Genomic DNA, 26197 nt, shown 5'->3' with positions numbered 1-26197 from the left:
ATATTTTCTGAGGAACATACTTTAAAATTCTTTTTAGATTTATGTTTCTTACTCCTTTCAAAGGTTAATATAATTTAGGTTTTGAAAGGGCACAGCTGAGATGACAAAGAGGTAAATTTAATGCACTGGCTCCTTTATAGAAAGCATAACTGACCAATGAGTGAAATATTTTACTTCTTATTAATAAACAATAAAACCTAGAAATACCATAATAATCTTGGAGGGGAGGGGAGAAGAATAAAACAGTCAATCATACCAGGCAGCTGTTGGATAAAATTAATTCTGTTCTTTTCCCCAAAACTCTGAAAGTGACACTATAAATCTATTATTAATACTACATAGGAAACGAGCAGCTCCAACAGGTGTTAGGCCATTTTCCTTACGAATAGGCCCCAACACTGACTGATTCAAAATATCAGGCAGGCAGTTACTCACACTATAAAGGTCTCTTGTTTCTTCCTTCATTTTCGGGATCTCCAGGAGTAGAGCCCAGACTTCACCTCTGAGCTGGAGTGGGATTCCTTTGTAAATTCTCCTATGAAACTTAGTAAAAGACACACATAGTGAGTTCTGAGTGGACAAAGCTGAGACGAGTCTTTCCTGATAACTGATACAATTTACACCGCACATTTGGATGCTCTCCTGTTTACTCTTCAGACCCCCGCAGTAAGGACGGAATAAACAAGGAGGAAGATGTTGCGTGTGTCCGGCCCACGAGTACTCCCTACACCCCGAGGGTGCTCCCGCGGTGCGCCGAGGCAGGGTCAGTGCTCTTTTTAAAGCTGGGAACATCCTGCTGACAGAATTAACCAGTTACACATCTTCTTCCTTTCCCTCATACACCTAAAAGGTTCCAAAGAGCACAGGGTCCTCTTGGGTCAACGTGTCTTCATGGAGGGTAGAGTCTCTCTAGAACCTTCTATCTCATAACTCAGTGTGAACCACATAACACCCCACAGGCCCCACCACACACACACACACACACACACACACACACACACACACACACACACACACTCATTCTCTCCCTCCCTCCCTCCCTCTCACTGTTGGAGAGAATCTTCAGGAAAGCCACTGATCCTGTCTGACCAGATGAAAACAGTGGTAAGTCTCCATCAAGGAGCACCATCACTTTTGAATGAAGTTACATATAAATCATCATCAGAACCATCAATTCTTCGGGTCCTTGGAAGTTCACTGCTATCGCTCTAACAATCTTAAGACTCAACAGACGTCTCTGCACATTCTTACATCTTTTTTCCTCAAGGCTAATTACACATTCAAAATAACATATAAACCTATTATGCTCATTACAAAGTTGTGCATAAGGAACCTTTGAAACTCAAAAGTAGATGGAACTTAAAAGGAAAAGATTAAACAAATTATGGGAGAAACTTAGTGAGGTAAGAATAAGTACATAGTTATCTTTACAATAAAAATAATGTATTTAAATAGCATGGCTAAGAAAACAAGATGCAAGTTCAAATAATTGAAATGCTGATGAGCTATGAACTACAGCAGAGCTTCAACCTCTACAATTACACTACTAAGATTTTTAAGAGCAAAACCTTCAGTAACTAAATCATGATGGGGCTTTAAGAAGCTCTGATCATGTGATTTTTAAATGAGTAACACTGTAGAATAACTGTCTATGAAACGGTGAATACTGTGAAGTTGATTCAATTTGATAATTACATAATTTCAATTTTATTCTTTCAGTGGAAACATGTTTCCAATTTGAAATTTCAGCGGACTGCAAACAGCGCATTTTAACTCTGAAAGTAGATGTAACTGGGGGAATCTCGGCAGGAAGGCTTTGTGTAAACTAGACTCTGCTACTTCAGCATTTCCCACGTTCTCAACACTCAGGACTGACTACAAACGGAGAGTGGGTTTTTATAAAAAGTGAACTTAAAATTTACTTTCCTAAGAAAGTTGACCATCTATATTCATTTCAACATACAGAAAAATGCAGTAAAATCAGAACCGCATGTATTTCTTATACTGTATCATTACAAAGACTTTAGACAGTATTGTCTTCATTCAATTCCGTATTAAACGGCTGAACATAAATTGCCGTTCACTGTTCATCCTAAAGTTAAATATATATTTAGAAAAACAAAACATCAGTCAAATGGCCATGATTCAACTAGAGGATGCAATCGAAAGATTTCTGGTAGAAATAAAAAGTTAATGGTTCCAGCGTTACTCCAGGGCTAAAATGAAAAATGAGGCACATATGAAAACGGCTGGAAAAAAGGAACACTGATACACGGCCATCAACATGAACAATCAGAACCAGCTTTTACTGAGCATTTACTGTGTGCAGGAAACTAAAGCAATTTACATACATTGTCTCATCTAATCATATTAACAATTCGATATCAGACCCCAACTTTACAGATGTTAAAAGTGAATCACAAAATACTCAATAACTGTCCAAACGCACACACAAGATGTTACCAGTTAGTAGAAGACACTGATTTTATGTTTTCTTAAAAAACAAGGACCATATTTCTATTCTTGCCACACAGGCAGTTATGTGGAAGTTCTTGCGCCAGGGATTGAACCTATACCACACAGCAGCAACCACAGCCACAGCGGTGAGGACACAGGAGCCTCAACCCACTAGGCCACCAGAGAACTCCCTAAAGACCCTATTACTAAAACCATAGTGTTATGTATGCAGTATCCACTGTTCTGCTCGAATGGATTTACTAAAAAATAAAATACATGGAATGGAAAATATTAACGAAATCAAGGAGCAGAAAGCATAAGATAAAGTTGTATTCCAAACCTAAAAGGAATGATAAAAAGGGACATATCTTGGATTCTAGCTGTGGGAGGTAATAAAGTGAAATGCATACAAAGTATGCATACATGTAATATATAACAGAAAAAGACTTACGAGACCCTAAAATAGGAATTTTAAATTACAGTTATTACTTTTCAAATTCCTGTACTGTTACATGATAGACTGGCATTATGGTTACATGCCTTTCTTCACAAATTTTCAACTAACAGACAAATTCTGGAAAATTTATAAAACAGGGTAGGAATTATATCAAAGCACAAATTCTCCAGAACAGTAGTCTAGCTTACATCTGCGGGAATCTTTCAATGGACAAAGCAGTAACTCATGTTTTCTACGACAACTCTTGTAATGGCAGCACAGCAGGTGCAATTCTACTTCAAACGGGAGGCAACCAAGGTTCAGAGAAGTGGCCTGCAGAGTCGGGAGCGGCATCTTCCTCCTCCCGTTTCAGGGTACTTCTGCTTCATCACACTGCCCCTTAGAGATCACAACTTTAATAAAGTGGTAGAACTTAGTAAAAGTTGAGAGCTGGTCACCCCAACTCATACGTGAACAACATTCATTCATTCCATTTATTCTAAAAAGAAACTCTGCAATAACTTTCTGCTCTATGACCCACACTTACCAGGTACAATGGCTACCAAACTTGAAGAAATTCTGTGGCGCTCACAGTGCAGTGGGGAAGATAACAACCTTAGAGTTACAACAGAAACACAATCCCTGAGATAAAGTCACATGCACGAATTGCTACCAGAGCTGCGCATCACACCAGGATGGGAGAAGTCCAGAAAGAGAGACCCTCCCACCCCTAGAGGGGCCGGGGGGTGGTGGGGGGAGAGTGCCAGGCACCATCCTGTCCAATCCGTGGGGGTGAGCTCAGCCCTTACGGAGCAGGACACATGAGAACCTAAAGGGGGATCAGAAAAGGTTTAGGGATAAAGGTCTTGGGGGTGGGGGCAGTGAATCTGCTGTGGGGGGTCACTTCTTTCTTGGTTCAACCCAGTGGCTCTCCTCCCGAGTCTGTATTAGAGACACTATAATGGAGGGGGGTGGGTAGGAATTCTGCATGAGAAAGTCAGGAGAGACCTTCAGAGAAGATGACAACAAACTCAGTATGATGGCTACGCAGGGATCTGCCAGCAAAGAGAAACGGGTGGAGATGAGGGTGAGGGAATGATGACCCAACAGCAATGAGAGCGAGAGAGACCGCAAACGCCAGTTACACTAACACTCTCTGATTATTCAGTGGGAGCTGGGATGTGTGTTTCTCCATCAATTTATTCCTCCCAGCACTTCTACATTCCTAAACAAGTAGGTACTAGGATCATCATGCCCATTTTACAGATAAGAAGATTTAAGACGTAGAAAGAGCAAGTGACTGGCTCAAAGTCACACAGCTAATAAACTGGAAGAAGAACTGAAATTCGGGCAGTCTGACTTCACAGATCATGGTCTGACCAACCATGATACAGACCTTCTGTATGCTGGATTTTAACAACAATTTAGTATTCCAATTTAAAAGTACTACCTTTCAAATTCCGTTACGATTTTATTTTATGGATATAAGAACAAATAAATAAGGTTGCTGAAATCTACCTTTGTTTCCAGCATCTCTGTTCACGTGCCAATAAAAGTAAGCAGTCTATTTCAGTCACAGATACATTTAAAAATCCATCAACAAAACAAAAATTCCGTCAAACGACCTAATGTTTTCAACCCAGCTTTCCAACTTCAGTGACTTCCAAACAGCAATAACTGCTATGCGCGTCATCACGGCTGCCAGGGAGGGAACTTTTCGGCCCCACAGGCTGGCTCAGTCTTGAGGGACTTTGAAAACACTGCAAGCAAAGCCCGTGAAACAGAAGTTCACCCTCTGAGCTGGCGATGCTCTTCGCTGCCTTCGTCTCCTTCCACCGTCCCTGCTCCGCTGGCCCCTTCATCTCTGTCCCCAAAGAGGCACGAGCCTCCTGAGTCTGGCTCTGAAAGTTTTAACCATCCACGAGGCCCTGTGCTCTTACGACAACCGCACCCTATTTCCTTCGGACCTGCGACAGACAAACTCCACAAGGGAGAGCTGGCAAAAGACGGCACAGTCAGCCAGCCCGGCATCTGGACGGAAGGGCTGCTCATCATTAACCTCAGCTTGCTTGAGAAATGCATTTCTAACACTGTGGTTTTCACATCAGTAAAATCGGCTGTTGACTAATACGAGTCCTTAGTTCCCTGACCATTCAGTTACTTGGCCAAAAAGTGTGTGTGTGTGGGGAGGGGGTAGGTGCAGTGCTGTGACAGAGCTTGGACAATTACACCAGGGCCGGGTAAATCAGAAGGGCCTCCACTTAGCAGAGGCAACTTCTCTTCATTTAATAGACTCTCTTTTAAAGTTTAGTACGGGAGTTCCTGTCGTGGCGCAGTGGAAAGGAATCCAACTAGGAACCATGAGGTCTCGGGTTTGATCCCTAGCCTCGCTCAGTGAGTTAAGGATCCGGTGTTGCCATGAGCTGTGGTGTAGGTGGCAGATGCGGCTCGGATCCTGTGTTGCTGTGGCTGTGGTGTAGGCCGGCAGCTGTAGCTCCGATTTGACCCCTAGCCTGGGAACCTCCATATGCTGTGAGTGTGGCCCTAAAGAAAAGCAAAATAATAATAATAGTAATAATAATTAAAAAAATAAAGTTTAGTATGACTGTACATAGGGGTCAGTCACTGTGGAAACACAAAGCAAACTTACTGGCAGCTTTTTCTCACTAAAGATTATATTCTAAAATATCCAAATAGTCTCTCCAAGAGCTTTATGTTTTATTTCAAGACATTTTTAGAATATTTCTTTGTCTTACTACATAGAGAGTCTGCGAAGAGAAAACTTATACCTTCCCTTGGAAGAGCAGAAAGATACATACTACTTTTTAACTTCAATGTAATTTAAAACTGGGTATGAACTGAAAGCAGCAATTCTTTTAGAAGGTGCATTCTGTTTCCTATCGGACTGGACCATACATATCATCGAATAATCCCAGCATTATAGTTGTGGGAAAGTGCTTTAAAATTATACAGGGAAGAAAGAGCTCTATTATACTTGCTCTTACTGGGAAGTACCTTAGCCAGACTTGCTGTCAGAATAACAGCTTAGCAGAACTGCTCATTTTTACAGAGGCCTACCTACTCTTACAGACCGGCATATGCCAGAGAAGGCCATGAAGCCATATAATTCTACAAGTATTTTATTAGACTCGAGCTGAGATGAAAGCCTAGTGCAACGCACTGGAATTTATCCTGTAGTGAGCACTTGAGCGATGGGGTCAAGGAGCTGTCAGCTGTAGGCCACCTGAGAGAAGGACAGCGTCACACAAGAGCACAGGTGTCCTGAGCAACAGTCTCCTCTGAACGAACGTGTCCTCAAACACCTGGATGAACTCATTCCTGATGAAGATAAAATAGCAAGAGTCTAAAAGAACTTATATCAGAACATTTAGGATGCTCACAAAGAAAAGAGACGTTAGTCCTGTGAGATACCCCGTGACAAAAAGGTCTTCGTGGCTGACGCCGTGTCACACACTTTCAGGTCCCTCCTGAAAACTTCCACGCGTGTAACATTAAAGACACCGTGGAGTCCTGTGCTCAGCCCTGCTTGGCTCTAACTTTCTCCACTCTGTGTAAGCAGAGCCTTTCGGTCATGTGATAGGAGGCCGCGCTGACTGACCGCAGCACGCTGAGCGTCAGGGCCCCTTCTCTGGGCTTTCCACGAACTAACCTGGTTAATCCTCAAAACGGTTCTGTCGGGGAAGGACAGCGATTACCCCAATTCACAGGCCAGTGAACTAAGGCAGGAAAAGGTTAACCATCTTCGCTGAGGTCACACGAGAAATGTGGCAGAGCGGGAGTTTGAACCCAGGAGAGTCCCCGGCTTCACCACCAGGCAGTACTCTTCTACGTAATACCCGGGGCCCCCTGGACGTTTTGGGAGGTAATGCTGACATACAATAATTTATATCCATGTACAAAGGGAAAAATATTACATAGAAATAAGTGTGAGGAAATAGACAAAAATCCTAACAGTTAACCCAGCTGTGTCGTACTGCAGGATATTATGGAAGATTTCTTTTCTCCTTCGAACTTTTTTGATTGTCCAACTTGCCTTCAAAAAACTAACAGGGTGAGCTGACCTCACTGAATGCCTACTTACTACACGCGAGGTGCGATGGCCGGGGTCCCCCTGCGCGGCACCGGCACCGTTAAGCCTTCATCCCTCCGAGACGGCACCGCCATCTCCCTCCACAGACGGGGAAGCCGTGAGGGCAAAGCGATTTTCATCACGACACTAAAATGTGATCCGCTTCTTTCCCTGGCTTGGCTTCTGCACGGGGAGCAGCAAAGCCGTGCTGGTGAAAGCTGGCAGCTCGGCACAGGCGCGGCAGGAGAAGCGCCGCGCTGGAGGCCGGGGGTTCCTCCCTCACCTCGGAGTGGAGAGAGGAAGTCAGGTCACGCGGGAGTGCCCTTGCCGAGCCGGGGACACGACAGCTTTTACTCCAGCTCAATCCTGAACGCGCATGTTACTAATACTGTGGGTGGCGAGGTGGGAGGCACACACAGGAGCCCACGTCGGCCTCAAGGAGGAGCGCTCAGGCACCGGCACCAATCCTGGCCCGAACCAACGGCTTCCGCGTGGACGCCGTCACTGCTCGACAGAACAACCGACCGACCGACCTCGGTTGCTGAGGTATCTACGGTGGGCGTTTCGCAGAAATTTTCTCCAAAGTACATGAAGGAAGGCGTTCGCCCACTGGTGGCTCAGCAGGTTAAGGATCCAGCATCGTCGCTGCGGGGGCTCCGGTAGGATCCCTGGCCCCGGAACTTCCTTGTGCCGTGGGCGCGGCCGAAACAAACAAAATAAAGTAAGCCTGTCACTCACTCCGAGGAAAACAACCGACGGTATCTGTTACCACTGGTAACACTGGCCCTTTCAAGCGAAAGTTAGAATTCTGGAAAATTTCTGCCAACTAGTAACTTCACAGCTTCCCAATATTTAAAGACTTTTCTGATCAGGTTAGAAGTAATATATACAGACGTGTGTAATTTTAAAAATAGGTTTTAAACAGCACAAACTCAGTGAAGGGCAAACAGACCCAGGGGGCAAGTATGCTGGAGGCTTCCCCTGCCCCCCGGCCCTCTCTGCACGGCGGCGTCACGGTGGACATGAAGCCTGCAATGACAACAGTTCTGATCCCAAAGGGAAGCCTCTGACACGGCAGCAGGCAGAGGGGAGACAGAAAGAGATGAAATCACAGGCAAGAGAACCGCGCCGCTGACCTCAGGCCAAGCAATACACCCCCTTATCCGCTGCACCCAATCTGGATTGGGCATTCTGCGAGAACGTCGAGATGTTTTTTTTCAGAATATGAATGTAATGCTCTTGTAATTACAGAGGAACTTTTAACGGGAAAATCCACATTGAACAGTTTTCATAAGGAAGTAACGTTTTTAATTACCTTTTCAGTGTTCTTGTATTTTTCCCATCCTTTCAGCATTTTTAGCCATTTAGTAGTTCTTTCAATTTCCAGGTGCTTTTGCTAAAATAAAATTAAAAGTCATTGTTACTGCATGTCTGAGGATTCTTTACTTACAAATTACAAAAAAAAAAAAAAAAAAACCTAAGAAAATGCTGCAGAAATTAAAAGGACTACTACAAAAGCTATGTTAGGAGTTCCCACTGTAGCTCAGGGGGTTAAGAACCTGACATAGTGTCTGGGAGGATGTGGGTTCAATCCCTGGCCTTGATTAGTGGGCTAAGGATCTGTTGTCGCCTTAAGCTATGGCATAGGTCACAGATGTGGCTCAGATCTGGTGTTGCTGTGGCTGTGGTGTAGGCCACCAGCTGCAGCTCTAATTCAACCTCTAGCCTGGGAACTTCCATATGTCACAGATATGGCTATAAAAAGACCCCCCAAAAAAGTTATGCTATATTGGACAGGAAATATCCTAACTTTTAAAAAGTTGGGTAGTTGATTACATTTATGTCAACAGTAACCCCCACAGAAGTTAAGACAGAGAGGCTTCCTTGGGAAAAGTAAAGGAATCACTTAAATTTTCTAACGTTTTAAAATTAAACACTGAAAATCCTAGTTATTCTACAAATTTAAGCCAAAATATTTGGAAATATTTTTAGGAAGCAACAAGAAACACAACTTCAAAATGCCATTCTCTTCTTTCACATTTTACTGAATTCCGGCATCTTGGTGTTTTCATCTTGATTTTTGTAAAGGAGGAATTGGCATTTATTTGTAGAGAGGTTATCATATAACGAGCACTAGTGAAAGATCATACAAAAGTAAGCAGAGGTGCTGCCCTGAGGAGAGAAAGGTCACTGTGCTGAGGGCACAGCACACGCACGCGGCAAGCAGCACCGCGACAGCACCGCGTTCTGGGGGCAGAGAGGGTGACCCCAGTCCTGCTGGAGGGAGCAGGGAAGTCCACCAGGGACGTCAGGAAAGACGCGCCTGATGAAGGACAGGAAGATTACTAGGATTTCTATCAAGTGCAACCTGGGAAGAGACATCCCGAGAAGCACGGACAGGGCTGTTTCTCAGCCGATTCGGCAGCGCAGGGGCTAAAAGAGGAAGCGTCCGAGCTGAAGATGAACACGTGGGCGGTGTCTTGGCTGCCACATTAAACTACGACTCGAGGCAAAGCTGGGGAACAGGGAAGGCGGTGGAGAAAAGGCTCCTTCTTCATCTCTTCGAGTCCCAGGAGAAGGGCTGTTCTTTTCTAAGCCCTGGGCCTGCCCTCTGGTCTCCCACACACTCCTAAGGTGGCGGAGAGCGATTCATCCCATTAGCAGATTTAGAAGAAGACCTGGGCGTGGACCCCCTCTCTCCCCCACTTTGGGAGTCCCGCTCCCCTCAGAAGCACGTCTGTGTTCCGTCCTTTCGGGCAGGAAAAAGCCACCCTCTCCAGCCAAGAAGTCCAGGCGAGCCCCTGCCCGTGGCCGGGAGCGTCCGCCCCTCTGCTCCTGGCTCAGACAGGCCGCCCTTGCTGCTGCTCACAGCCGGCCTCCTTCCCCTGCCCCTCCACCCTCCGGGAGGCCCCGATGCTCCATGCTCGCTGTCTCCCCACCGCCTGGAACAGGGTCGCGCACAGAGTCGGCACCCAATGATTACACCTTCAGAGACCAGAACCCAAGAGAACGCCTTCTCGCAGAGGGCTGAGATTCTGCTCTTTCGTTAATGCTCCTCGAGCCGAATTTTCTTTCCTCTGTTAGGGTAATAAATGCATCTAAACAACAAAGGAAGTGGAAGACGGCATAGGAAAGAAAAGAGTTCTGAGGATACCTTTCACGCTCAAAAACCTATGCTCATTCGCCCATATGAGGTGTGTACAATCACCCCCGTTTTACTAACAAGGAAACGGGGGCAAAGGGGTTGACCAACTTCTCCAACCTCCCCCACCCCCACCCATCTGCTGAGCTGCAACACCCTACACTCTGGCTTCCACCCTGCCTGGCTCTCATCCGGGGGATCCCAGTCCCTGGGGGAGAGCACCAGCTCCTCACAGACTGTCTTCAATCCAGCTGCAAATAGGCAGATGGCAGAGGCCCCACCATCATTATTTTTAGATTCAAAAAAAGCATAAAATCCCAAAGAAAATTCTGATTTTAGGAAAAGATTCTCACCAATAAGAATATTTTTATAGGGGTTCCCACTGTGGTGCAGCAGAACTGAATCCGACTATGAACCATGAGACTGCGGGTTGGATCCCTTGCCCCGCTCAGTGGGTTAAGGATCCAGCGTTGCCGTGAGCTGTGGCGTAGGTCGCAGATCAGCTTGGATCTGGCGTTGCTGTGGCTCTGGCGTAGGCTGGCAGCTGCAGCTCTGATTAGACCCCTAGCCTGGCAACCTCCATTGCCGTGGGTGTGGCCCTAAAAAGACAAAAAAAAAAAGTATTTTTATAGAATTCTATTTTTAGGTATATTCTTAAAACTCTTTAATTCTTAACTCTTTCCAAACATTTTGATGGGTTTTTCATAACAAAAGATGATCACTTGTGAGCAAAAGATATTCTGCTACGATTCCCATTTTTCAAAGGATTAAGCATATTCTTCATTATATTATTAGAGATAAAATGTTACAGATGGTTCCGGAAATATGTTTAATTCTAAAACTCAGTGGGGCACTGAAACCTAATTAATGTTTCTGCAAAATGTGACTTAAGAGCAGGCCGAGCTGTGAAAAATTAGAATTGATCTAAGATGCCATTTGGTACTTTTGTGTTCTTCTGCACTCCCCTGGCTTCTTCAAAGCACAATCCCTTTCTCCACCAACAGGAAAACACCAAATAATTCTAGCCAACCCCAGAGTATAATAACATACATTCTGCCAGGAAAAGCCCTGCTGAGACCTAGCAAGTGTCTTGCTATCTTTCACTTTTATAACTACTAAATTATCAATGAATCACTTTAAGAAGGAGCTATTCTTTTTTTTTTTAAAGGCACATTTTTGTATTCTCATGCTTATCATATACAGGGATTTTTAACAAATCCTACGTATTCTCACATGCAAGGATAACAGACACACACACTTTTAAGAACGATTAAGTATGCCTTTTCTTTCCCCTACAGCTAAAAAAAAAAAAAAAGATACACTTTGGGAAAAGCTCCCAGGCTGTAGGATTTCTACATTACATATCATCAGGAGCTCAGTCAGGTTTAAGTGCTAACTCCACAGGGCTGCCAGATCAGCTACGCAGACCTGAATGCATGTGCATGTCCTTCTCATCCCGACTCACAAATCTATAATAAATGGATGAAGTAGACTTTATCACCAAACATGCTGCGGGTTAATTACTCCAGAATTGATTCTGAAGTAAGAAGTAACCGAAAACACATGTGACAAAGGTGAACCTAAATGCTCTAGAAAAACCGGCTAAAGGGCATCATCTGGCTGTGGACTCAGTAACACCTAGACAGACTAGGATATAACAGCAAGTCAGAATCTTGACCTAGAAGCTCAGCAGATACTTCACACACGTGCGACACACCCCAAAGGCTTCCCTGAACATGCTGCTGTCACCCTGCCCTGCCCTGATGTGAATCAGCAGCATCACCACCCACCAAGTCATCAACCTAGCAGCTTTGGGAGTTTTCAGGCCTCCTTTCATGTTCCTTCCACACCCAAACTACACCCTGCTCTCCTATCCACGTCTCCTGCTTCTACCACGTCCTCTGCCCTCGTTCCGGCAATGCTAATTCCTAGGTTGAGGCGAGAGCTCCTCCCGGGCAGCCCTGAAGGTCTTCAGCTGCCACACGCTATGACCTGTTACGGGAGAAACAGGTGAAAACTGTCCAGTGGATACCCATTATCTACACATAAAGTTGAAGTCTCTGCACGGATGGCCCTTCGCGACATGGCCCAGACTCACCTCCTAGTTTCGCTTCTGCTCCATTTATGATCTGGCCATCCGAACTACCTGTCATTCCCATACACAAGGTATGTCCACACCTCTCTGCTTTTCCTCTGCCCGTCAGGCTCTTCCTCGTCACTATTTGGCCAAATCCCAAGTATCCTCTCAAGATCTAGTCAAATGCCAAAGGTCTGGAACCATTTCCAAACGTCTCCATCCTCCAAGCAAATAAACTGTTTCTTCAGCATTTCATGGCATGGACTAAGGACTCCATTGGCCTGGGTTCTGCCCCTTCTTTTCAGTTTCATCTGAGACAAGGTACTCAATCTTTTTGTATCTTAGCTTCCTTGTCTATAATGTGAGAATTATCGTGATTACTGTTACAGCATCTAACACTTGTGTTCTAGTTGGTCTCAATGCCCAAATATTATTGTTGTTATTATGATTACAGTATGGACTCGAGTTCAGGAACCATATCACATTCTCCTCTTAATTTCATCACTTAAAGCTGATTGTTATATAAGAAAACTTCCACACTTTAAAAGTAAACATAACTAACACAAGACAAGACAAGCAAACAATACTCTGAAGCAATTATGTAACAGCCCCTTGGGGTCTCAGAGGTGGCGGGGGCGGGGGGAAAGGATGAACATGACCAGACGGAACAAATGCTAAGCACTTCTGAGGGCAGGTCAGTGGCTGTAACACAGAAGTAGAGAGCAGCGAGGTTACAACGGCGTCTCTCCTGCAGCATAGTGGGCGATGTGGTATCGCTCCAGCACGTCGGCAACGCTTTTCAAGGTGCTGCTAAAAGGGGAAACTAATGACGATGTAGGAGTCAATGCAAAACCGATATTAAATAACTCTGCTGACTTCCCAATGTTTACTGAAATATGCCAAACCTGGAGAAATGCGGGAAGACCAATGCACCATATACTTACATATGCTTCACCAAAATCCACAATCATTAACATTTTGCCAGATTTAATCTATTTATATCGAGGGGTATTTTTTTTTGGGGGGGGGCTGATCTATTAGAAAATCACAGATACCATGAACACTCCAAATACTTCAAGCATGTATCACTAAGAACAAGTGCTACATTATCTTACACAATCACAATACCACCGTTACACCCAAGAAAGGTCAAGTTGGTTTATTATTTGGTGATAAACAGCCCATATAGCAAATTCCCTGCTTGTCTCAAAGGTGCTCTGTAGGCTGTTTTCCTCTGAGAGGGAAAGGGGGTCAGGACCCAATCCCGGATCAGGCACAGCTCTTTAGTTTAGTTCCCTTGACTCTAAACAGTCCCCTGGCCTTTGTGCGGGGGGGGGGAGTGGGGTGTTTAGGGCCACACCCGCAGCATGTGGAGGTTCCCAGGCTAGGGGATGAAATGGAGCTGCAGGCGCTGGCCTACACCACAGCCACAGCAACATGAGATCCGAGCCGCATCTGTAACCTACAGCACAGCTCACGGCCACGCTGGACCCTTAACCCACTGAGCAAGGCCAGGGATGGAACCTGCGTCCTCAAGCATACTAGTCACATTCGTTTCCACTGAGGCACGACGGGAATGCCTCATGATGTTGACTTTTGAAAAGTCTAGTCCACACTCGCTGGCTGAGTCTGTTCCCCTAGATTCGGGCAGGAATACTGCACAGGTGATTCTGTGTCCTTCCTATTGCATCACATGCAGAGACACAGCAGGCCCACTGGTACCATTATCAGTGATGTAACTGCTGCTCCCTTGGTGAAGTGGTATTTGCCCGATTCCTCCACTACGTAACAGAGGAATTCCCTTTTGCAACTAAGAAATCGTCTGGATGGCACCCTGTGACGTAGTGTGGACATCCTGTTCCTCACTGACCCTGCGCAGGGCTCTCATCCTTCACTATGATCCCTGACTGAATCAATTCTGAGTCTTCGGAGGTAGAATGGGGTGGTGGGTTCTAATTTTTCCTATGATTCTTTCTATATCATTAACTGATATTTTTCGATTAAAAAGTTTTTCCTTTCGAGTCCCTATTTTAAATATCACTCTAGTATAAAGGACTGTTTATTCAATGTGTTATAATTATTACCATCATTGTTCCTTTTTTTTTTTTTTTTTTTTTTTTTTTTTGGCTGCACCTGCAGCTTGCAGAAATTCCCAGGCCAGGGACTGAACTCACACAACAGCAGTGACCTGAGCTGCTGCAGTGACTGCTCAGGATCCTTAACTCACTGCACCGCAAGGGAATCCCTATCATCATTATTCTTTCTAAAGCTCAAATGGCCCCAAATTTGACTTGACTGCCTCTTATCTGGTTGGGGATGTCCCCTCTTCAAGTGGAGGAGCCTTTGGACATGGCTGATCTGACCCAAAATTCAGGCTCACTTTATACTTTTTCTATCCTAGATCTAGATCATCCATTTCTTTAATGAAACAGTGGTTCTTTTTAATGGGGGACTAGAACTCAAAAATTAAGATCTGGGTACTAGATGTGCTTATCACTGTAATTTTAAAAATCATATAAGAGACCTTAGTATAAGAAAATTCTACTCCCCTGAGAATGTCAGAACGACACACACCAAAAGGGAAGGGATACAGCGCTCCGTCTCCATCCCACGTATCTCTCCACATGGTACGTACGCTGTGGCGTATTTTCCCCCTGGAGCTGTTCTCAGGAAAGGACTCAACTTCCATTTGAAGTGTACGATCTGATACACGTCCCTCCTTAAGCAGGACTGGCCCCTCCTCCCGGGGCAAGGAGGGTGTAAGGATTAAAAATGGGAACAACATCTTCTTTGCTGCCTCTCGACCTCCAGTGATCTGAGACTGTCCTTCGGCCCCGCGAAGGACCAGCTGCATCACCCACAGAAGATGAACTTGCCTTGTACGGGGTCCAACACGATCGATCACCTAGAGAGGAACCGCCCAACATTTACACAGCGCAGGAGGGGTACCAACCGTCTTCTCTTCTAGAGTTAGAAACCTTAGAACTTTACTCGCGTTTAAGTCTCAGATGTTTTGCTCAGTATTGAGTGTGGCACCGAGGAGGAAGGGGACCCGTCCTGCACACCCAGACCGCACCAGCAGAGGTCAGGAGAGGACAGGGAGTACAAGAAGCGTTCGGCTAGAATGACACTGAAAAGTCAGTCAGGTGTTTTGATTAAGATTCCACACCACAAAAAATTAGGATATGGTTTTCGAAGATCCAAGAAGGCGCCAATATCCCATTAAACCATTTAAAATACCACACTGCGAAAAGGAAAAGCTGAGTCAAAGAAAACGCACGGTTTTACATACCCTTTCCTCCTTATTAAAAACATCAATAAGCTCAGAGAAACAATATAACCCACTGTCAATGGCGTTCTCTGCAGAGTAACTGTAACAAGTGTGTTTACCGGTTTAAGTGCCTGTTGAGGGGAATCCAGAGCACTTGCCACCAGTGCCCTTACGAGGGACTGCCTACCACCGTCCCTGCTTTAGACAGAGAACTGCCTTATGTACAAATACGCTGGCAGAGCTGGAAGAAAGCCACAAAGGAGGACCTGACTGTGCATCGGTCACGCGGCGGCCCAAACGGCAGCAAGGACGTGGTGCGAGGGGATGCCCTCTGAAGATTAATGAACACTTTGGACTTCAACAAGCCTACTGTTCTCACTCAGTTTATTCAGTGAAGCAATGTATTTTTTATTAGTCTCCTAGAGATGGCAGGCCATGAGGACTAGGCAGTCACCGAGGAATACATGAACCAAACCGAAATTGGGAGAAATTCTGGTAACGCTTCCAGCCTCAGACTGCTTTGCATGTGTCTGAAGTTCTCACTCCACATGGACGAAACCAAAGCTCTAAAAGGGAGGCCACACATTACGAGTGCAGTTTATATACGAAAGGCAGAACATTCTGGAATCTCAGTCAGGCAGCCCCAGAACCCTACCCCTCTCCCACTAAAGATGAACAAGTGAATATAAAATGACATCTCATGTTAAATTATGAAGGTGTGCATGTTATTTTTTAGTGATTACCTTTATAGTAAACTCTTCAGAGTAAATGACCCATTAATTATAACTTTAATTGCACTGGGTAAGAGATCTGTATTGTACAGACAAGTCTCTTTAAAAAAAAGAAAAATTAAAACCTCCCTCAAGCATGCTGTTGACTCTACTAGCTTGTCTCGTATTACTTCTTTTCTCATTGTCCCATTTCTAGAATCATCTATACTACTGGTTCCCACGCATTTGAATTTTCTGGACCAGAAGTTCGTTTTAAGGCGGGGAGAGGGCTATGGGAGAGAAAAGTCAATTTGGGGTTGCCAGATTTTGATTCAGCCACATACGGATATCTTCTGTAAAAGATACCTTCCAATTCTCCTCTCCCTAACTTCTCAAATAAAGCACACTGTCACCTCCGAAAGGACAAGCTCCGCCAGCCTTTAAATCCACATTTTGTGACACAGCACAGTCCTCATATTCACCTGGTCACCCAGCCACCATTTACACCACGCGTTCTCCACGCCCTGCTCTAGGTTCTGGGCTCCGAACAGTGAACAAAGCAGATGAAACCCCCACAGAGAGGACATCCTAGTGAGGAAACAAAGATACAAGTGGAAGCTTCAGCAAGTGAAAAGGTATTAGTGCTAAAGGTATTAGTGCTAAAACGGGGGGGGGGGGTAATAATTAGCAAATGTAGGAGAGGGGTCTTCAATATGAGATCTGCCTGCCAAGGAGGGGCTGGTTCTGAAGGTGGCATTTAAGTAAATACCTGCGGGAGGGGCTCGCAGAACCCCGGGCACTCTGAGGCCCCTTCCTTTTCCTGTGGGTACGAGGGAGAGCCGGCGTAATGCTCCCATGAGTGGCGTGATCTCATTTTAGCAGGACGCTCCGGCTCTTCTGGTGAACAGACAGACTGCGGGGACAGGGTGGGACCCTGGCAGAGGCAGGAAGCTGGAAGCTCCCGAAGACAGGTTCCAGTGGGCCAGGGGGCAGATGTGGAGCGGCTAAGTCTTGAAGGCCAAGCTACCAGGACTGCTGACACAGGAGGTGTGGGTATGAAAGAAAGTCAGCAACACCTGACAAGTGTTTAGACTGTAAACTGGAGGCTGGAGCTCCCACTGGAAGAGACGGGAAGTTCATTCACAGGACGGATTTGAAGAGAACAACAGAAACCCCGTTGGGACACTTACTGGACACTAAGTGTACTGACCAAGTCCGACAGCTAAGTCTGGACACTGGAATGGACACACACGTCTGGGAGTGGCATATACAGCCAAGCGCGGCGAGATTACCGAGGAGAAAATGCAGACAGGAGAGAGAAGTTCCAGGCCTGAGCCATGGGCTCAGTATAAAGTCCAAGGTGATGAGAAGGAACAAGCAGATGAAATGCAGAAAGAGCGTCCTGTGAGGCAAGAAGAATGTGCCGAGCACGTGGGGTTCTGAAGGGCAAGAAAAGAGCTGTGAGGTGCTGGCCAACCACCTCCCAGGTGCTGGCAGGTCACTACGAACGGACCTCCCGGTGTGACAGTGAAGAAATAAGAATCGTGAAGCAAGAAATGAGCGGAGAGAGGCCAGAGGAGGAGGGCAGCAGACAGTCATGAGGAAGACGGGTATGATGTCCAGGCGGCAGGAAGGTCCAGCTGAGGTCTGCAGCCACGTGTTTAAAGAAAAAGCAGTCACCAGGGTTGCAAGTCTTTTCCCAGTTGCACTTGGCCATGTCGGTGCCGGGGCTGCAGGCAGAGAGCTTGGCCCAGAAGCAGCTGGAGAGGTGGCGAAGGGACGTCCTGCCCTGCACGGAGCCGAGCTGGTTAGAGAGTGTGCTGAGGGGTCGGGGACAGTGGTGGGATCAGGGGGTCTGAGGACTTGTGAAGAGAGAGACTGGCCAGAGAGTGGACACAAGTAAATCCCCATGTCCCCATTTCCAAGTGGACAGACAGAAGTTCCCCAGAGGCAGAAGGGAGAAAGTGCTGTCACTTGTCACCTCCTCCCCCCCCATCCCCGAGCCACAAGGCCCTGCCAGCACTGCTACCTCACGTCACAACCACCTGCTCCTGAAAGCCATGAGGCGTGCCTCCGCCAAAACATTGAGGTTCTAACACTGAAAGAAGCAGGCAGTCACGAGAGAACTCAGCCACAGGAAGTACCCACAGGGACCTCTACACACTATACATAAAGCGGCAATTTTATCCATGCCCTAAAGTCATTCTGCAGTTTTTATTTTCAGAAAGTTTTGATTTTAGATGGAGAACTGCGGGTCTTCAACGCATCCACGGGTAACTGCTACCTCTCCTTCACATCAGGTACGGATCAAAAGTTCCATAAAATCTAGTTATTTCACGATTAATTTCATTTCTTTCTTTCTTTTTTTTTTTTTTAAAAAAAAAAGGCCACACCCTTGGCATATGGAAGTTCTCGGGCCAAGTATTGCATCTGAACTGCAGCTGCAGCAATGCTGTAACGTTAACCCTGCACCCAGCCAGGGATCAAACCAGCGCCTCACAGAAACAATCCAGATCATTAACTAACCCATTGCACCACAGCGGGAACTCTAATTTCATTACTTTCTTCTTCTCCTTCCCTCCCTCCCTCCCTTCCTTCCTTTTTGGCTTTTTAGGCCTGAACCTGCAGCATATGGAGGTTCCCAGGCTAGGGGTCGAATCCGAGCTGTAGCTGCTGGCCTAGGCCATGGCCACAGCCACGCCAGATCCAAGTCGCATCTGCGACCTACACAACAGCTCACAGCAACATCGGATCCTTAACCCACTGAGCGAGGCCAGGTAGGGAACCTGCAACCTCATGGATACTAGTCAGGTTCAGGTTCATCACCTGCTGAGCCACAAGGGGAACTGCAATTTTATTACTCTCTTACAGTGGTAGTCGTAGGGTCAGATTCTAAGGGTGACTGCGCCGCCTGCCTGTAAACTGGCACTCACAGTCGCAGAGGTGACGGGGCTTAGCCCTCTGACTGTAACTCGCCAGGGGCTGTACGTGAGCACCGATCCGACTTACCCGCTCCATAGCCGCGTTGTGAGAGGGGAGCTCCTCTTCACTGTGGAGGAAGAACAGGGGAGTAAAACAGTTGAAATCAGAGCAAACTTTCAGAAAATCATCAACCTGTAGGCAGGTACACATGATGTACAACAATTTACGTGTCATCAAAATAGGTGTGTCAACCTCTATTCCACCGAATTCGACATAAGACAGTGAGCTAGTCTCTAAGCTCACAAGGGGCCCTGTCTTCAAATCTCTAGACTTGCACTGTCCAATCCGGTCATCTCTAGCCACATGTGGTCGCTGAATTTTAAATATAAATGAAAATAAAACTAAACCTTCAGTTATGGGCCTCACCGGCCACAGGTCAGGTACCGTACTGAGCAGTGCAGGCATGGCTGGCACACTTACACCACCGCAAAAGCTCTGCTCTCGTCCAGGAATCAAGAACCTTCTCCTGCAAAGGTAAATGCTAAAACAGTAAACAGTTTAATGCCGAGACGTTCAGCACTACCAGCCTCGGTGGGTTCACACCTAGGTAAGATCTTCAGACAGTGCAAGAGTAAATGAAAAACAGGCTAAGAAACCAATTCTCGAGAAGAAAAGAAACCTTGAGGATTACATGTACGTGTTTTAAAAGTGTCTACTCACCTTTATTTCTGTACATGGCTTTCATTCTGACCTTAGTCTAACTCTCCGAGCTAACTTGGAATCCTAAGCACCAGGACTAGCGGCGCATGAAAGGCCCCCATCCCGTTCTTCATTCACTGGCAGAGGAAGGCCTGCCGACACCCTGGGGTGTACTTGCGAGGTGGCTGGGTCAGCAGGGCCATCGTGAAAGATACGAACACCCGGCAACTTCTGGATGCACCACCAATGGTGTTTCTGGGGTGCGTGGGCCGCCCAGCTGCTCCGCGCAGATCCTGGCCACTCTGTGTTGAACACGCCTAACTGCACCTAAGTGTCGACTCTGGCTGCCGCCCCGGGACAAGCTCTTTGGGGCCCTTCTGTTCACTCAGCAAGACTAACAGACCTCACTGTGCCTGTTCCCAACACTGAATCAGAACCAAGTTTTGCACCTGCCTGTGGAAAGCTGTGAATCGTCTGCTCAGGCTACATGGTCTGAGCCGGCAGGTCCTACAGAATGAACTGCACCCCCGGCCCTGGCAACCACCAGTATGTTCTCTGTATGTATAAGTCTGAGTTTTTCTTTTTTCGGATCTGACATATAAGTGATATCATACAGTGTGCACCTTTCTCCGAGGTAGCTCATTAAGCATAACTACCACCCACGTTGTTGCTAACGGCAGAACTTCCTTCTTGTTTATGGCTGAGACACATATGGCACATTTTTTCTTTGTCCTTCCAGTCAGTGGACACTTGTGTAGTTTCCACGTCTTCACTACTGTGAATAAAGCTGAGATGAACAAGGTGGGTGCAGGTATCTTTTTGAGTGAGTGTTTTCATTTTCTTCAGACACCTACCCAGAAGTGAAATTGCTGGACCAGATGGTAGTTCTATTTTTAATCTTTTGAGGCCCCCCCCACACTATTCTCCGCCGTGGCTATATCAAGCCACGTTTCTACCAACAGTGTACAGGGTTTTCCTTCTCTCCACCTCCTTGCCAAACTGTGTTATTTCTTATCGCTTTGATGCTATCCATCAAACCAGAAGCAAAATGCTATCTCCTTGTGGCTCTGCTTTGCTTTTCTCTGCTGATGAGTGAGCTTGCGCACATTTTCATGTACCTGTTGCCCATCCGTATGTCTTCTTTGGAAAAATATTTATTCAGATCCTCTGCCCATTTTTTACTTGGATTGTTTGAGGTGGGGCGGGGGGGGGGTGCTGGCTAGAGGTGTATTAGTTCTTTATTAATTTTGGCTATCAATCCTTTATCAGACATACAATTTGCAAATATTTTCTCTCATTTGGCAGGCTGCCTTTTCATTTTGTTCATGATCTCCTTTGCTATGCAAAAACCTTTCAGCCTGATGCAGCCTCACTTGTTTTTTTGCTTTTGGTGTCAAATCCAAAAAGAAAACATCATCGCCAAGGTTGATGACAAGGGGCTTAACACCTAAATAAATTTTCTTCTAGGAGTTTCATAGTTTCAGGTCTTACATCCAGTTTTCCCAATACCATTTGCTGAAGAGATTATCCTTTTCCCATTGTATATGCTTGGCTCCTCTGTTGTAAACCAACTGCCCATATATGCATGGGTTTGCTTCTGAGCACTCTCTCCTGTCCCATTGAACTATGTGTGTTTTCACGTCAATATCATGCTCTTTTGATCACTATAGCTTGAAATATAGTTTGAAATCAGGAAGCATGACATCTTCAGCTTTGTTCTTCTTTCTCAAAATTGCTTTGGCTATTCAGAGTCTTTGTGGTTCCATATAAATTTTCTAATTGTTTGTTCTATTTCTGTGAAACATGCCGTTGGAATTTTGATGAGAACTGCATTAGATCTGCAGATCACTTTGGGTAGTACAGACATGCTCTTTCTTTTTTTGGTCCTGCCTGTGGCATGCACCAGTTTCAGGGCCAGGGATAGAACCCAAGCCACAGCTGTGACCCTAGCCAGAGCAGTGACAACACTGCATCCTTAACCAGCTGCACCACCCGGGAACTCCAACAGTGTGGACATTTTAACAACATGAGTTCTTCTGATCCATGAGCATGGAATGTCCTTCCACTTATTTGTGCCCAGTTTTATTTCTTCCATCAGTGTTCTATAATTTTCAATGTACAGGTCTTTCACCTCCTTGGTGAAACTGATTCCTGGGTATTTTCCTCTTTTTGATGCAACTGTGAATGAGACTGTTTTCCTAATTTCTCTTTCTGATAGAAACGCAATTGGTTCTGATATACTGACTGTATATCCTACAACTTAACTGAATTCATCTGTTAGTTCGAACATTTAGTGGAGTCTTTAGAGACCATATATAAGGTTAGATCACCTGCAAATAGAGACAGTTTTATTTCTTCCCTTCTGATTTGGATGTGTTTGGGTTTTCTTGCTTAACTGCTCTGCCTAGGACCTTCAATACTATGTTCAATAAAAGTGGTAAGAATGGGCATCCTTGTCTTGTTCCTCATCTTAGAAGAAAGCTTTCAGTTTTTCATCATTGAGTAAGACGTCAGTCACAAGTTTGTCACGTAGCCTTTATCATGTTGAGGTTACGTTCAAGCTATACCTGTTTTATTACAAGTTTTTATCCTGCATGGATGTTGAATTAGTCTTGGGACTTCATAGATGGACAACAGAGCAAGAATGTGGTCAAGTTTTCCCACATGAATTCTCTTGCGTTATTGCCCCATTTCTAAAATCTTTTACATAAAACCTGCTACGTGCTCAACACTAATCTCCATAAAACTTTTCCTCATCAAATCTCTGTGTTGGCGTACATTCTTTTCACACCCTTCCAAGGAGAAAACAGGGGACTGTGCCTTATCAGGAGCTACACACTATGTCTAGAATACACAAGTAAGACACTGAGACAGCCTCAGGCACGGTGGCTGGCATGCTGAAGGAGTGAACTGATGTTGCTAAATGAATGCATGAAGGGAAGGAGGAACACAGGCCTGCATGAATGCGCCTCCGCCTGGTCACCTAGATAGTCTTCCAGCAGAAGAAGGGAAGGCCAGGATCTGAGAGAGTGCAGTGTTCCTTTGGGTCAGCAAAGCTTCAGCCCCTGGACCAAATCTGGCCCTCAGCCTGTTTTTGTAAATAAAGTTTTACTGCTACATCACCATGCTCATTCATTTATGGATTGTCTATAGTTGTTTTCATGCGACCACAGGAGAGCTCAAGAGCTGTGACAAGGACCATATGGCCCACAAAGCCAAAGAATATTTAATATCTGGCTACTTACAGAAAATGTTTGCCTACCTCTGCTTTAGAAAACAAAGGTTTGTCCTCTGGTGGAAGGAGGCACCGAGAGACTGCTTAAAGGAGACATCAAGCTGACAGCAAGAAGCTGTGCCTCAGAGAAATACATAAAGTAAAAACAACAATATAGTCATTTCTGGAAACACAGAGACCTGTGCGGATCTATTTTTTTTAATCTACTATTAAGCTTACTGGAAATACTAGTCAGAAATATGGGCTTGTAATTTTTCAATAGCTCAGATGGAATATTTCTGTAACTGTGAGATAAACTTTCATTTGGAAATATAAAACCTAACTTGTTAAAATCAGCTCAATATACTGACTAAATTTTATTTCTGATATTGCAGTAAATTCTAAGTTTAAAAAAAATTCTAATAAACTTTTATAAAATTTTAATAAAATTCTTTTATAAAAATTCTAATAAACTTAATAAAATTCTAATAAAGCTACATGATTTACTCTAATGACAATTATCAGATGGTAGAAAGAGTTCTCAAGGCCTTTATCATTAAAAAGGATTTCTTAAAAACACAAATGCCATTTTTCTGACTTTCAAATACCTATATAGTCCTACTAAACTACAGACAATATGCCAAATTTTATAAATATACACATTTTGATAAATAGTTGACAATCTGAAGCTTGCTATTAATTTTTAATTTTTATTTTTGAGGCAATTTCTAATTCTTCTATTAATAACTTGTGGCCTAAAAGCATCATCTATCATTATCCAAATACCAAGCATTCTTTGCTGAGCAGACTAACAGTGGCTATTTTTGATAAAAGTGTTGCAAGCTCAAATGCTGAAAGTTCTCTAAGTTCTTGAACAAGCTGGCTTCCCCCAGTGTCCAGATGCAGCCCCGTCTCACAGGCAGGCAGCTGGGAGGGCGCCGCTGCTCTGCGCGAAATGAAGACGACCCTGTCCGGGGTCAAGCCAGGCTGGTGTGGCAGCAGTTTTTATACGCGCTGTAAAATCTGCTATAAAACCAAGTGAGTCCCACACTGTTATTTGTTAATTACTGTCATCCTTCTTCACATAACAAGTAATTTCAGTTACAAAAACTGTAACTGGCTATGAAGTCAGCAGCCTTCAGAGAAGATGACAAAGAGGGGCCATTTTATTGATGGTGACACCTAAAGCACAAGTTTATCATAAAATCAATCAAAAATTACAACGAACTAAGACAGCAGAAAGAATGCTCTTTTGATCAAGGTGTGATAGGGAGCAATGTCTAAAAGCCTAGGCCAGGAGACTTTATTCAACAGCACAGAAAACTCTAGTGTCTTCAGTGACAAACATTCAAAGGCACCTGCGGCAACCGTGAGAGAAAATGTCTCAGTGAAATGAGACAATGTAACAAAAATCAATGACTTGGCTGAAATTTAATAAAGCCTAACATTACACTAAAAGCCATCTCTGTGCTTCATTATTTTCACTTGTGCTGCCTGCGTTAGGACTGCATCACGGAGTCAGTAGCAAAATCAGCGGGCCAGTGTGAGAACTGGTTGAGCTTCACCACCAGACACAGAGAGCTCATCAGCCACCAGCGGGCCACTCCGCTGGGGGCTGTGACCACTTCAACAGAGCCCTGGCTTGAGGCACTCTTCCTCTCCCCTTTAACATTCTTTCCAGGCACTTCAAAGAGCTTCTTCAGGGCTTCTCTTACTAAAACTACAGAGTAGCAGGCAGCACAAGGTAGAAGGTCAGACTCGGGCTCCACCGCGAGGCAGCCAAGGTCAGTTCTCCGTATCCGACACTTAGTGTGAGCACAACCTGGACAGCTGCTTAACCTCCCTGTGCTTCGGTTTCATCCAAAAACAGATTTTTTTAAAAGAATACCTATTCTGATGAGGTTTTGAGAGGAACAGATGAGTTAATCCATGTAAAGAGTTTAGCACAGTGTCTGGCACACAGTAGGTACTCAATGATATTAACTAGTATTATTGGGTAAACCGCTGTTTTTCTCTCACTAGAGCCAAATGGACCTCAGCACAGAGACAAAAACCAATACAGGATAACTGCGTGTGATTTTCAGATCACCAAAGTCAGGTGAGGCTCTTGGGCCAGGACTGACTTGTTGCAAGCAATGAGAAAACAGGATCTAGGTAATTCCCAGACCCTTTTGGAATGCAGCATTTTTTCATATGTATTTTGTACTATATTAGACCACTATATGACATAAACACCTTTTACACAAACGCAGACACTTGGCGGGGGTGTCAAAATCAGCTGAGTTGTATGCTACTTTTTGAATCAAAATCTGGGCTAGAACCCAGAAATCTATTTTAAAAACACACAAACATTTTCCAGCTAACTGTAGTGTGCAGGAAATCTGGGGACCCACCGATCTTAACAGTGTCAAATGCTCAAACCGTCCTTCCAAACACATTTCCATACCTCAGATCTGCACACTAATCCACACAAACGTAAACTCAGTTCCTGCCACATTTGTGGCCAAGTTTGATTTACTTTAAAAAAAAGGGGGGGGGGGAAATGGGGGTTTACTTCAAGGACAGTATTTTCATCATAGTTAAATACTGCTCGTTAGTCTGCTGAAATTCAAAGACTTCTAATCATAACTACTCAGGAGAACATCTCAGATATGCGAATACCATCAGGTAGGACAATAACACCTTCTATCTGTCTAGGTCGTTATGTGGCATTCTATCATTTCACTTCTTCAAAGCTTCAGATACCCCTATGCAAGTAGAGCAGTTCATATAATTTGTTTCACAGACGAGACGAGAAGTAGTTAAGTGAGACCAACAAAGCCACGAAAAGACACATGTCCTCTAACTCCCAGACCTGTTTCTATTTGTTTGCTTGCTTGTGTTACCCTGAGAAAGACACAACAAAATGCTTTCTAAATGCAAGAAAACTGAAAAAAAAAAAAGGAAAGAGTACTATTAAGTTAATCCTATGGACTCTATAAGAAATTGTATCTCTTCCTTCAACATTTAATCACGTTATCATAAAATAAAAATCCCTGGCTCTTTCCTCTTGAGAATAGTAAGATTGGGAAAGAATAAGTTTGAAGAAATAGTGAGTTCGTCACTAAACTGTGTGGAACCGACAAACTAGAGAGATGCAGAAAAGTCTCTAGCACGAGGGATTCTGACAGCCAGAATCA

The 26197-nt window shown here is 44.8% G+C and overlaps 1 protein-coding gene across 20 annotated transcripts in view; it reads right to left on the bottom strand.

Annotated features, from left to right (window-relative positions):
• The window catches only part of USP6NL (USP6 N-terminal like), a 152655-nt gene that overhangs the window by 30258 nt on the left and 96200 nt on the right, over nucleotides 1-26197 (bottom strand). For 14 of the 20 annotated variants that reach the window (XM_021064995.2, XM_084980525.1, XM_084980526.1 and 11 more), the window contains 3 exons: nucleotides 19193-19232; nucleotides 8299-8379; nucleotides 436-543 (listed from right to left, as the gene is read on the bottom strand). In XM_021064995.2, the coding sequence (XP_020920654.2) occupies nucleotides 436-543; nucleotides 8299-8379; nucleotides 19193-19232 (229 nt within the window). Of the gene's footprint in view, nucleotides 1-435; nucleotides 544-8298; nucleotides 8380-19192; nucleotides 19233-23066; nucleotides 23161-26197 lie in introns of all 20 variants that reach the window. The other 6 variants (XM_084980521.1, XM_084980533.1, XM_084980524.1 and 3 more) reach the window with 2 other exon arrangements.

The sequence above is a fragment of the Sus scrofa genome, chromosome 10, assembly GCF_054392235.1.
Source record: "Sus scrofa isolate SSC_HxYL_T2T_F1_AM1 chromosome 10, Sscrofa_HxYL_maternal_Yorkshire_Landrace_v2.0, whole genome shotgun sequence".
Taxonomy (NCBI): domain Eukaryota; kingdom Metazoa; phylum Chordata; class Mammalia; order Artiodactyla; family Suidae; genus Sus; species Sus scrofa.
The sequence above is the reverse complement of the archived record's forward strand: the minus strand, read 5'-3'. Positions and strand labels throughout refer to the sequence as shown.